The 13,394-nt window shown below is 39.9% G+C and overlaps 1 protein-coding gene across 12 annotated transcripts in view; it reads left to right on the top strand.

Moving 5' to 3' along the window:
- Positions 1 to 12,354, top strand: part of LOC308193740 (uncharacterized protein) — a 59,216-nt gene extending 46,862 nt beyond the window's left edge. For 4 of the 12 annotated variants that reach the window (XM_080588740.1, XM_080588744.1, XM_080588743.1 and 1 more), the window contains 4 exons: positions 4,496 to 4,545; positions 5,454 to 5,498; positions 7,593 to 7,720; positions 11,577 to 12,354. In XM_080588740.1, the coding sequence (XP_080444866.1) occupies positions 4,496 to 4,545; positions 5,454 to 5,498; positions 7,593 to 7,720; positions 11,577 to 11,674 (321 nt within the window). In that variant the 3' untranslated portion in view covers positions 11,675 to 12,354. Of the gene's footprint in view, positions 1 to 4,495; positions 4,546 to 5,453; positions 9,938 to 11,576 lie in introns of those variants that run through there. The other 8 variants (XR_013949888.1, XR_013949889.1, XR_013949890.1 and 5 more) reach the window with 7 other exon arrangements.
- Positions 12,355 to 13,394: the final 1,040 nt, after the last annotated feature.

Here is a 13,394-nt window from a genome sequence, read left to right on the forward strand (position 1 = left end):
TACCGGGTATAACTAGTGAATGCAAAAAGTAGTTATATTCTCAAGCACGATATCTGTTTATCATTAAATTTATTCTGCTATTCTTTTTTAAAAAAAAAGTGTTTCTATTTTATGTAAAATATGTTTATGATAAGATTTTTATACTAGTTCCACTGTGTTATTTCATATATATTGAAGTGTAAGGTTTTATGTAATAGCATATTTAACAACTTCAAAAACTATTTCACTAAGAAACCAATATCTCATATGGTTGTTATACTCTGTCATGTCAGTGGTTTTTTAGTAATTTTTTACACGATGATTTATCATTTAAAATGATGGAATAACTTTAAGTGTAGAAATGCTTAAAATCCTTGACTGTATGCAGAAAACTACCTACACATGACAGCTGTCCAAGGACAAGCACCATTCCCTGGTAAATATACAGCCCATTGAATATATTTTATTTGGAAATAACCTTAATGCTTGAATGGTCCATGGGTCACTTTGAAGTGTTCATGATAACCATATTTATGAAAATGTTAGGAAGTGTGGAACATCTAGCCTTAGGGAATAATGAGCTTGTCTGTAGGAACTGATACAGGAACTCATGCTTTCAACCCAACACACCCTCCACGTTGCTCTGACATGTCCTGCCTCTGCAGGATGGTAGCTGCCTGTGTTAGCAGAGCCCTGGGCCTGAGTGCATGTCTCCCTTGCAGGCGCAGCCAGTGCTAATGCAGTTACGTGGCTTCTGGACTGCTGTTTGCACGCAGCTGCCTTGAAGCATGGGCAGAGTAAACACACAGTTGCACCCATCTGGATAGATTTGCCCTGTGGTACCGAAAAGGGAGGTACCAGAGCAGTCTTACAATAGCAGCCAAGTCCATCCGTCCACCCTTTGGTGTTCTCCCTCCTCCCCCCAGCTTCTGACTTTGCTCTGATTCATATGGAACTTGTAAAGCTGATGATTGAAATTATATAATATTGCTTCCTGATACAGCAGGAGACTGATCTTGATGACGGAAAACATCCCTTGTCTTTTGTCCTACAGGATTTGTTGCTATGACTTAGCCAATGTCAGTGTGCTCAAATGTAGTTAGAAGAAAGCCTTGGTATTTTTGTTGGCACCCACACGCGTCACAGACCCCCTGCCACATGAGCAAACACAGCTTTGAGCGTGCTGGTGCCTCGCTGGAAGTTGGGAAGGTCTTTCAGGGTAACCTCACAGCAACTTATCAAGGACGTGCAAGCCTCCAAATAGTTGCAGTTACCCACCTAATTGAATAAAATGCGTGTTTTTTGATCTGTGTGTTACAGAAGAAACTGTGGGTAACTGTGTGAGTGCGTATGTGTGTGAGAAAGAAAATGAATTTTGCTGCAAACGTATGCTTTGAGCTATTCTTTCACAGCAGGGACTTCAAATTCACTTGGTCCACTTACTACTGAACTGGCCATGAAAGTAAAAAAATAAAATTACTTCAGTTTAGTAGTCTTGCAGACGCAATGGCCTCCTCCAGGGTTGGCTTTGTATCCCACCATGCGAAGGGTGCCTAGGATCACCCTCTCTCTGCGTGCTGCTTGGAAATCATTTGCTGTTCTTCATTCCAAAGTACAAGGCCTCCATATTGCCCTATCCCACTCTCACCTGGCTTTTGTCTTTTGTTTTTGGGGAGGGGGGAGAAAACTGATTGACTGGAAGGGAGGGGATCTTTTCTCACCTGACATTCCTGAGCTTCTGATGGCGGCACCTTAAAAAAAAGTCACAGGTTCACTTGCCTCTCCAGAGGCTCCTTCTTTATCCTTTTTATAGGAGAAGGATTGCCATGTTATCAAGCTTTGATGATTCCCTTTTGTTCTAAAGGCCCATACCTCGAGAAAGTCAATTGTGAGGATTGACACCAGGAAAATTATCAGATTGAGTTGTCATCGCTTTGCAATGCAATCCAGTTTTGTTTAGCTGAGCATCAGATGTATCATGAAATTAGACTTCATAAAGCATTTATCAGGTCATTTCTAACGTTATTCCATAGCTGTCTAATCTTTATAGGGAGATTTTCTTCCTCTCCCTGGGTCCAATTTAATTAAACACAAAAATAGTCTGGATTTTGTAGGACAGAAGCCCTAAAAATTTAATTTTTTAGGGCTTCTGGACATTAAAAAAAATTGAATCAGGCACCTCATGAGTGCATTGGTCCTTCCTCTGCAGATCTCCTTAAATTCGTCAGATGACAGCATAATTTCCAGTTACTGCTGCTTGGTTGGAAAAGGGTAGGTCACACAGAAAATTGATATAGGTACAATTACTAAGATACAGAATATCACTGTGACACAATTATGAACTTTTAATTACAGCAAAACAGATAGGTTTAGCAAATGCACACCAGTGGAATGTAGCATATTATGCACACAAACCTTCTGCTGTCCTCCCCTTCCTCTGATGCTGTACTCATCTTTCCACTGCCACTTTTTGTCCTCATGTAGATGGTTTCAGTACCAGGCATGGCTACATGAAGTCATCAGATACTGGGTCCTGAGTGGAGAGGGGTGTGGTGATGATGGTTTCTTCTTTCTCACTTTAGGACCTTCTTGGCCTCATTTCTGCATGTTTGTTAATGTGCTGTGCACTGTGCTCTTTCCTCAGTGGTTCACAAGCCCAATTTGTGTTTGAATTTGATGTATATGAAGCATGCTATGTTTTGGACACTTGTTGTCTGCTCACATTGTTAACCCTAAAACTGTTTCTGCTGAACTCCCAGGATTTGCTGAACTCCCAAGGCTGCATTCATCTGACTCCAGTAACTGGGGGCAGCTGTTTATAGCCCTGGGATCTCCTGTGACACCTTTCCCTGCCTCCACTGCTTCAGGGTGGTCTCTGCTTCCATGGGTCTTGTGCTTGTACCTTGTAAATGCTTTTCACATCTTTGAGCGTAGATCTAATAGCATGTGTGGCAAGAGACCTGACCCTGGGTCTACACTGATTTTGTCACTGCTGTGTTAAGCTCAGTTTTCGTTGTTACTTTCTTTATGCATTGCTGAAAGACCTAAAGACACCAATTAAAAACAGTAATACACTTCTATTTCAGTAAAAATGTAATTTCCTCTGAATGTGTTGTGTTAAAGGGTAAAGAAGGTTGGCTGGGCCTAGGTTCTGAGTGAGGCCCAACTCAGCACTGTAAGTTTGGTCACATTCGATCTATTCAATAAGCATGGTCATGGATGCACGAATAACACAATATACCTTCACTCTAGTGTATTAATGAACTGTTTTTATACTATTTTCTTACTTTTTGGTGGAATTTGAGTGACTCTAGTCATACGTACCCTCATTATGATTGGTATAAAACGTTCTCACTTTTGCCTTAAAGGTATGGGCTTAGGGCAATTCAGAGTGAGAGGTGGTCGCACATTGAGGGAAGGTAGCCCTTGGGATGGAGGTGTGTCTTGGCATTATAAAGAGATTTACATGAGCAAAGTTCACCCCGAGGACATGATTTTGTTATCAGTTTGGCTCAGGGCTGGCTGTGCAGTTTATAAACTCTGTAGTACATCAAGATCCACGTTCCTGTGGTGGTATCACCGGGCCGGCCACGGTGTCTCCACCCCACTCCGCCTCTGTGCTTTTTCTCTCAGAGTCAGCACACCAAGCTCCCCTGGTGCTGCCAAAACCTCAGGTTGCAGGAGATGTTTCCAAGGGGACTATCACAGAGCAGATTCCTTGCATATCTGCCACATCTGACCTTGGAAGTTTCTTCAGCACTGAACCCTCTCTTAAGATGTGGCCATAGCTTCAGTCTCAGTAAGCCGCCTTCAGCAATTATTCCACAGAATGCTTCAGAGCAGAGTAGGAAGTTTATTAACAAGCATAATGCCCGTTTTTGTTTTTCAACAGGAGATTCATTGTGCCCTTTTCACAGCCAGCAGACAAAAACAGAATCTCTCATTCAATGCTCCCTGTGGAGATATACAGACACTTGCTAGTAAAATGTAACATAACCAAATATTAAAAAAGAATACATTTTCTTGAAAAAGTAAGGAGAATTTGTTAATAACTAGGCACAATTATAGCCAGCTCTAATAGTTCAGAAAATCATTGCTTTGCAGGATTATTTGTCTGCCTTTTTATGCTGCCATAATATTGCTAGCATCCTCCTGATCTACACTGGGATGGGTGCTAGCAGATTCTGGCTGCCTGAGTTCAGCAGTGCTGCTGGCTTACTTTGCTCCAGAGAATGGGGAATGGACTCTTAAATGCTCCTGCTGTAACTAAAACATTAAACACAGCTTCTAACCCTGCTACACAAATAACAATGGTATGATTCTATTCATGAGACTTTAAATTTCTCCACTGACTAAGAAGTATGTTAAAAAAGTAGTTTTCAAGTCAACTTTAGGCTGTTACAAAGCACACCTCTATGTCATGGAATTTTGCTAAGAGATTCTTGATATTGCTGTCACTGAGGGCTTTGCTTCCAAGTTTGGTGAGATGAAGCTGTATTTTTTCTACCTTCTTTAGGACAGGAACAACAGTTATCCCAGAAAGCACCAATGGTCACTGTACTATCCGTAAGTATATTAAAAATGCCTGCTTTCCAGAAGGTATATCTAAGCCATTACAAGGAGTAGTATTGAGGATTGCTGTGAGGATACTAATGAAAATTCTGACAGCCATGAATCTGAAGTACATAATATCTGAATACAGCAAGCAGTGGAATAGTTGCATATTTCAAATGACATGACACTCATTGAAGAGCTTTTCTTCTGTTTGGAAACAGGATAAAATGCTGTATGCTTGCTCTGGAATTTGGGCTCTGAACAGGGACTGTGAGTTGGAGCATTCACAAAGTGCATGGATAGTTTTTGAGGAAAGAAAAATGACAAATAAAACTTTCTAATCCTTCTACACCTCTAGTAATAATCTCTATCCATTTCTAGGGGCAAAGAAAAATAGCAATGCAACTCACTTTAGAGATTTTTTTTCATGCTTCAGAGAAAGGTGGATTTTCTACAATTTCTATAATAATTTTAAAATGGTATCGTCGCTAGAAGAAAAAGATTTTAGTCAGCAAATGAGAAAAGTTTTGCAGACTTTCTCAGCTGTGAGCTAGCTCTCTTTTCATGTAATTTATGCTCTGAATATGAGGGGGGATTTTCAGAGGAGCTTATTGTCTGGGTGCCAGACTACCCATTTACTTAGTTTTTGGGTTCCCTCTGCCAAGTGCAGCCCCAGCGTAGGGTCCTGAAACCCTCCATAAAACGTCCTGTAAATTAAATACCTGAAAGTGACCAGGCTGAGAACAAGGCAATAGGGAGTGATGAGAATTGTGGTGAGTTTGCTACTCCTTTCAGGCATCATAATAAAGTATTTTAAAGAGCCAGAGAGTTGGCAAAGCCTGTGCATCTGTGTTCTGTTCCTGAGTACACATGGAATCTGCTCTGTGTGGACTTTTAAAGTTGTGGCTTTTGTTTTACAGTAGAACTAAACTTCTACAGCTGCTAGAACTATTCTCTGGTCCATGGTGAGTGGATGCAGGGTGAGTGGATATGCCCTTTCCCTCTGTCTCTCCCTCCTCCCCTGCACAATTAACCATTGCATTGTTGCTTTTTATTGTGGGGGTCTGAAATCTAGGTGAGCCCACCAGTCATGTAGTGTAGACCACCCTCCAAACTGTGATTTGGGTGCTCTCCTAGACTGCAGGAGATACAGGTTTAAAGATTCCTAGGCTAAAAAGGTCTCCCCCTTTTTACACATTAGTGCTTGAATGTAAAGCAGCCTCTGCATAGCTCTATGCAGTCAGGATGCATGTTTTGGCCCATCTATCCAAACATAAAACCACAGGTACATAGGAAAAGTGCCAGCAAGTGGCTACATATTGCTACCTAGACTTGAAGCACTCACTGAAAATTGGAAGTAATTTTAACATCTCAATAATCAATCATCAGAGGTTTTTAACTAAGAAGACTCTTTTGAGGCAGGGAAGATGATTGATGTTACCTCAAGAGCCATCTGAGAACCACTGTGGATTTCTAGAGTCAAGACTTATGGCTAAGATTTCATATTTTGATTAAAGGCTGATTAAAGAATCCAGAGGATGTGAAAGGGAGTGTTGCTTCTAAAAACTTTTAAGTTGTGGCTAATGAGAATAAGCACAGAATATGTTGCTGGTATTTACGTGCTAATACTGTAGCTCGAGTTAACTTTATTCTCTTCTTGATTTAATTTGTTGAAAAAAAAAATCTATATTCCTTAAAGCAGAACTGTATGGATGCCTGCAGTTATCAGAATTCCTACACTTCACAGAGCAGAGCATTTCCTTGTCTAGTTCAGCATTTATCTTAATAAAATGACAGAAAGATAACCTCTCCAAATTTCATTATGGTGTTCTTTTAATTTTATTCTGAGGTTCATGTAATAAAATGCATCATATCAGCTTCAGTACTACAATCACTACTGCTTCAGGGCCTGCTGAACTTCCAGAGGCTTCTTATTTAGCTTCTCATGAAATGATACTTCCTATGGGACTGAAGCCTCAAGCAGGGTGCCCAGTTCTTGATTTAGGACTTACTTTTTCTTAGAAGTGCTTGGGAAGAAAGAGATGATTGATGTGAAGCCATAGCAAGGCATGTAATGTCAGTTGCTTGCTTTTCTCCTGCTCTTTCCTCTCTCCTGTCTCAGGGCAGCCAGAGATGCTCCTGAGCCTCTGGTGGTCACCTCGAAATGAGGTATGTACCAAAACAACAGATTTACCTGTTCTTAAATGACATGTGGAACATAAGTGGAAAAAAAAATAAAAATATTTAAAAGCCTTGTGCTGTTTTCTGATTGGGAACTCAACCGTAAGTCAGGAAGTTATTTGTTTTAAGAATTACTAACAGAGCATTAGGCTGACTTTCTTGCATGTTGCTGCATAAATACTGATAAAGCACATAATTATAATAAACATGTTTTACTAAGCTCTAACCTGGTGCTAATGCTAGTAGTTTGATTGATTTGATCAGGAAGCTAGTCTAGTCTGGTATTGCTGAAAAAATGGCCCTTTATTATGATGATTGCTTTTTATTTGTTTGTTTATTTATTCATTTAGAGCTGACGTTGCACACATGGCTGGATGGTGAAAATGTCTACGAAATGAAATTAATCAATTGATACTTGCATGTTTTAGTTTGGTATGGAAGAATTGTAACTGCGCTTTCAATTAAAGTCACTTACACTTAAAGCTACTAATAAATCTTTAGGCAAAACTGAAAAAAAGCAATTATTTGTAAAAGAAAAACATGACTTGAGAAGTCACAGGATTGTTTGGGATTAATTGCACTAATGTTTTTGCTTCAATGTACTCATCCTATCCTGGTGCAGTATTGCACAGAGTGAAACAAGGACATCGTGCCTAATTGGAAAACTCATGCCAGAATATATCTTATTAGAAGTGAATTAAAAATGTCAGAGAAAATGAATCATTTCCTAAATTAATTATTGTATCACTTGCTAACTGTCATTAAAATCTTGTTTACTTGATCCAGCGACAAAGCTAATGAAGAAGAAATATGTGCTTCTAAGACTAATGAATATTTTAAGCACTTTGTTCCTTTAACATCTTTCTCTATTGGTTTAGCAGACAACTGCAGCATCATGCCATTCTCTCCCGGACGGAGAAGCCTTTGGTGACCCAGCACAGAGCAGAAAGACAGTCACAGCTCTGTCGGAAAGCTGGAGGGCGAGGGCAGGTTTTCCTCATTGCTGGTACATGGCTAAAGCCACAGATTAGTAGCAAATTGGAACAATCAGTTACTAACTTAAATACAAGTCCAACACTATGGAAATAGCAAAAGTCCTATCTCCATGCTTGCCTATTTAAAATGTTCTTATTCCAGGATATGCAATGTCAATGCCAACTCTTTCAACAGGTGTGTTTTCACAGGGGGAAAATAGTTATTGTGACACTTATTTTTCCACTCTGTGTAGTATAAAGAAGGTGTCCTGAAAAAAAAAAACCACCACACTCACAGTGGGGAGGTGGGCAGAAGAAATTCAAATGCCAGCAGTCACCTCTTTTTTGTTATAAACAAGTTCCTTTCCTGTGCCCATCCTTATCCTCTCTGATTGCCTTGTAAAATATTCCTTTTGCCAGTCAAATCGTACAGTCTCTTTCAGGATATTTTGTCCATATTTTGGGTGGAGATTTTAGTCTGCTAATTTATCTATATTTGATTATTTTCATAAGATTTTAGACTTTTTTTTTTTTAATCACAAAAATAGGTGTAGCAAGGAAGATCTCTTTACATCCAGTTCTGCAGTGTATCCAAACATAAATAACGCAGCCCTTAAAGCAACCTGACTTACCCTTTATTACATTTGCAGAATCATTTAAAAGCACATTCTGTTACTATTCCTTGTTCTTTTCCGAAACCCTCCCCCCTCCAAAAAAAAAAGTCATGCAACCCCTCTCTCCTCAGCCTTACAGGTACTACTTATTGCTTTCTGAATCATTTTTAAAAGATTGGTTGTTATTTTGAGCCTGGTGGTCAAACTAAAGGTGTTCTTCACACTAATTTTTGTAAGAATAATTTAAAGTATTTTTTACCTAAGAGATTATTTCTGTACCACACACCTTTCATCTTTTAAGTATCTTTCGTGTTTAGTGCAAATGTCTTCATCAACACTGGCTCTGATGCTTTTCATTTGGTGAAGATCTTACCGTAAATTTTGTACATGTTTGTGGACGTATTGTGAAGTTGAATTTGAAGAGAACAATGTAATATGAAGCAAGAATATTGTAGGCTGTTCATTATCAAGATAAGAATTGCAAATCAGTGTAGGTGTTGCACACTGAAAAACAGAAACTTTGGTCATTACTTATAGTACAACAGGAAGGAGATCCTCATGATATAAGTACAACGCAGTAACTAATGGGATCTGAAGCGCCTGCATTGTCTGTGCCATAGGGTTGGGGTATGGAAATGTCTGGCAAATTAAAGAATCATGGCCCTTTTTGATGTGTCTCACCAGATAAACCTAGAAGTTATACTCAGAGATGTAGCTGCTTTCAGAATCAAGGAATCAAGAGAACGGCTTACAAAGCCAAGAGCAGCACCCAATCAGGCTTTCATCTGATGGCAATCACAGTCTGCCCTCTCCTGAGAGCCTCGCAATGCTGTGCTTGCATGTGAGGACAGAGACAGCTAATGAGCACTGTGGAAGAAGTAGGGCTTGAACTGTAGGAGCATTCAAGGTTTGAACTACAAAGCGTATTACAGGCTATTTCTACATTGGTTTCAGAGAGCAGTGGTTTTTATCCCATTCGCTTTCTATATTCCACTGTGCAGCATTTTTATAAGCCTCTAGGATGTTACCAAGATTGCTGTAACCCAGAACTTGTGGGATTTTCAGGTTGAAAGCAATTTTTGTTTTATTGAATAAATGAGAATAACAGAATGCTTTTCCCTGTGAAGCTTGTCAACATGCATTTACACAAATTAGTTTGGAAATTTCTTTGCTCATTAATGGAATGGAAAAATTGTTTTAAAGTGCTCAGCTTTTCATTAATCTGGGGAACGTACTGTTTTGGTTTTTTTTTTGTTTTTTTTTGGATTTTTTGTATGTCATCATCTTGACTGCTTTCAGTAAAACAAATGCAGAATTGAAGAGCAGAGTTTTAGAGATGTCTATGTACTGTCCCCAGAGGCTTTAAATGGAGCTCTGGCTGCTTGATATAGCTGAGAACGGCCACTTAATCGTGCTTCAGAGACTGATACTTCTGCATGAAATTTGAAAAAAAAGAGACTGGGGGTCTTAATATTTACTAGTGAAAAACAGTCTCTTAATAGCATTTGTACATGCACAGAAGCACACGCACAAATATGCTCCGTTCACAATGACCAGAGTGAAAGCTAGTAACATAGTCCATATTTTAGTAAGTATAAAATAGCAGAGAACAATCCCTTGAATGAGAAATAAAAATTGTAAACAAGAGTAATATTAATTAAATGATTAACATTGCGTGTATGTAAGTGTAGAAAGCAGCTTGGTGCCCAGCTAACATTAAGTGATTACTGTGTCAACCAGTATTATTCCTTAGCTCCCTTCTCCCTGAGTCTCATTTGGATTGATGCAAACTATCACTTTCAAAGTGGAAGCCTTTCATTTCCAACAAACCAGCAGTTTCCAACCAAAAGGAAATATTCCATCCACAGGAAAATTGTGTCCTTTCTGATGGCAAACATTTCAGACATAGCCCTTATTTGTTTGATGTTTGTACTACGCCTTGGTAAAAAGGATTGATCCCTCATCAACAAATATTGCTGCAGGACTGAAGTAATGACAGTGCATTGAGAGACTTTCCTAGGTCCTCCTACGTGGGCTGTGGAGTGACTTTCTGAGCTATTCACCATGGTTTTGCTACCAGTTGTATCAGCACAGGACACTTTGTGTTGTACTGTTAAAAATACGAGTTAGTATCCACAGTCTCTGGTAGACACTGCAGACAGATTGCATGGGGCCACACAACAGTTCAGAAACTTGTGCATTTTTGTCTCACTTAGAGAGGAGACTTCCCCACACGTCTACCCCACAAAGCCATGTTCCTGAAATTGGAAATGTGAGGATATGCCACAAGGTAGCTGGAGGTGCAGCCTGCACTTTCCACATGTGCTGCATTCATTCCTCCCAAGTGCAGCGTTTCGTAAAATGTCACGGAGATATTTGAAAAATACCATGCTATTGCATATATCTCATCAGATACTGGTTTGGGAAGACTAATAATTCTCTGTAATTAACTGCAATTGAAGCTACAACAGCTTCTCTTTAAACCCTGTGTAAGTTTGTCTAGCAAAATTGAAGTGGCCTGAAATCTGACAGCTCGGCAGAATATATTTAATTTCCCTATCATTTCTACGCAAAGCAATTGCTCTAATCACATCAGCAAAATGTCTGTGCAGAATATGGATGATAATCTCATTTGATTTTACTTGAACCCATCTCTAAATGCATACTTGTACCTTGCAGATTTTGTTGAGATCACAATGAACCCATTGTTTTCTAGAGAGAAAGAAAATGTTATTCTGAATGGCAGTGTACTTCACCTTTCCTATCTGCTGTCCATAGGCATTTCATGGAAAACTTAGTTCTTGCACATTGTAAACTCTCTCATTGGATTTGACCACAATTTGGGATCTGATATTTGTGGTAAATACAGATTGCATGGGGAAAAATGCACATGCATATTTAAGCACTATTTGGAATCAACAATGCCTGGGAACATCTAGGATTCTTGTATTGCTAAGAAGCTACTATTGTTATGTTTCCTTTTATGCCTTCCACAGATTAGTGAGGCAGCTGAGTACACTTTTATTCCCAAAAAGAGATCCTGGAAAAGCACTATCAAATCCAGATGAGTGGCACTTTATGTGGTAAACAGCCACCCAACAGAGAGCACGATTAGTGAAGAGTATACTAGTCCAAAAGTTCAGAGCATGCTAAAGACCAAACCCATCAGAGAACAGCTGGGGAGATGCACAAGGCCCTTTTCACCTCAATTTTCTTTCTGAAAGAATTGAATGGCAATTATTTAGTTGTTGAATAAATGTTCTTTTTTTTTCAGTGAACGAAATGTTGATGATACTCTGGTGCACACTCATGGGAAACCTTCTACTTGTAGATGTACAGGGCCATGGAGACATACGATGTGCACATGAATAGAGATGGTTCTGCAGATTATGATCCCTCTCCACCAAATGCTACGGGGAAGGTATGGACAGCTGATCTTCAAATATCACAGCCTGCTGCTGGCTGGACAGCCTGCCAGCCTGCCAGGCACCATCTCGCGTGCCTCCTGTAGAAGAAGGCTAGATCCGTTCTCCAGGGAAGATGAGTTTGGTTTGATGTAAACAATATCATACCTGTTCCAAAATTGAAACATCCTTCTTTACACAGTCCTAAATTGTTAGGGGGGGAAAAAAAAAAAAAAGTACTTGTCAAATGCCTAACGGTCTGTATAAGAGTATTGAAAGGAAGTATAAGCAGGAATTAGTTTGAAAACATTGCCTCTATAATGGCATTAAGCCTAGACAGGCCAAATGTAGTTGGAAGCCCTTTGAAGTGGAAGGAAAAGTCCTCTGAGCTTCTGTTGCCTTAGGACCGGCCACAGAACGGGGAAGTCAGAGCCCACTGCACTGGAAGATTGCAAATGTCTCATTTACTCTCCGCTCATTACATCCACTACTGAATGTTGAAAGTCTCCACTGAGAGCAGGCAGTTAATTTCTTGGAAAAGCCCGAACTGCCCATTTCTATTTATAAATCCCTAGCAGACTCCAGGAGTGAGAGGAGGCGAGCCCGAGCTCTCATTTTTTATAGTTCCTCTATTACAATTTGCGCCAGATGAGGCTCTGTCTCCCCTTGGGAAAGCAGCCCGACTTTCTACTTTTGGTTGCGTACTGCAAAATTTCCTTGGTTTTCTATCAGAGGAAGCTGCTTGCTTAAACAAGGGCTATTTAGGACCAAAGACAGGACCACCACTGAAGATGCTGCAGTACCAAGAAAGGGATGTCACCCTGTATGAAATACCGTGGCTCTCATGACACAGTGCTCTGCTCTTTGGCTGTAAAGCTCTGGAAAGCATATCTTTCCAGAGAGAAAGAAAGGTTTAAGTGCATCTGGAAAGCAGAACTGCTGAGGAGGTGGTGGGCAAAAAGCAGCCTCCAGAAAAGAAGAGATTCAGGAACATGCCCGAGCTCCTGCCTCTCTGCAGCTGGGACACCTGATGGGAAGTCAGGAGCACCAAAGCCATTGAATGGGTAAAGAGCCAACTAAAGGGAGAAATAGTAAATGAACCAGCAGCGACCAGTGCCACATCTAGGGAATGATGTGGTTCAAACTGGTGTCTGGCACCGCATTCTGCCCAGTTTCACTGGTTTCGGTTCATCTGAAATGCACGTGGAGAAAGCCACTAGTGGAAGGCCCTTGACTTTTAGACGGTTTCTTCTGAAAAGTCCAACAAGTATGAATCGATACTTCCTATACAGCTCATATCTAACATTTACAAGTCTGCCACAAAGAGTGTTTATCATATTAAGCTACAACTTTTTGAGAAGGGAAACTTTTATTTTATTTATTTTTACATAAGAGTCTTAACTCTTACCTCTTTAAATAAGAGTACAATTTAAGCATCAGTTAGTGAGATGATTAATTATGAAGCTGGTTTGGTACCATGTAAAAAAAAAAAAGGGCACTAACGCAAGCACCACAGAACTGTTTGCTTCTAATATAAGAAAAGACTTACACATAGGTATGATACCAAACCCTGCTACTGGGAAGACTCAAGAGTTGTTATTCTGGGGACTTCGCAGTATTAATTAGGAAATGTCTATTCATGAATATGGTAAGTTATAAACCTGTTGAAGCAAAATGATATTACTTGT

Source organism: Anser brachyrhynchus (assembly GCF_964034855.1).
Source record: "Anser brachyrhynchus genome assembly, chromosome: 4".
Lineage (NCBI taxonomy): Eukaryota > Metazoa > Chordata > Aves > Anseriformes > Anatidae > Anser > Anser brachyrhynchus.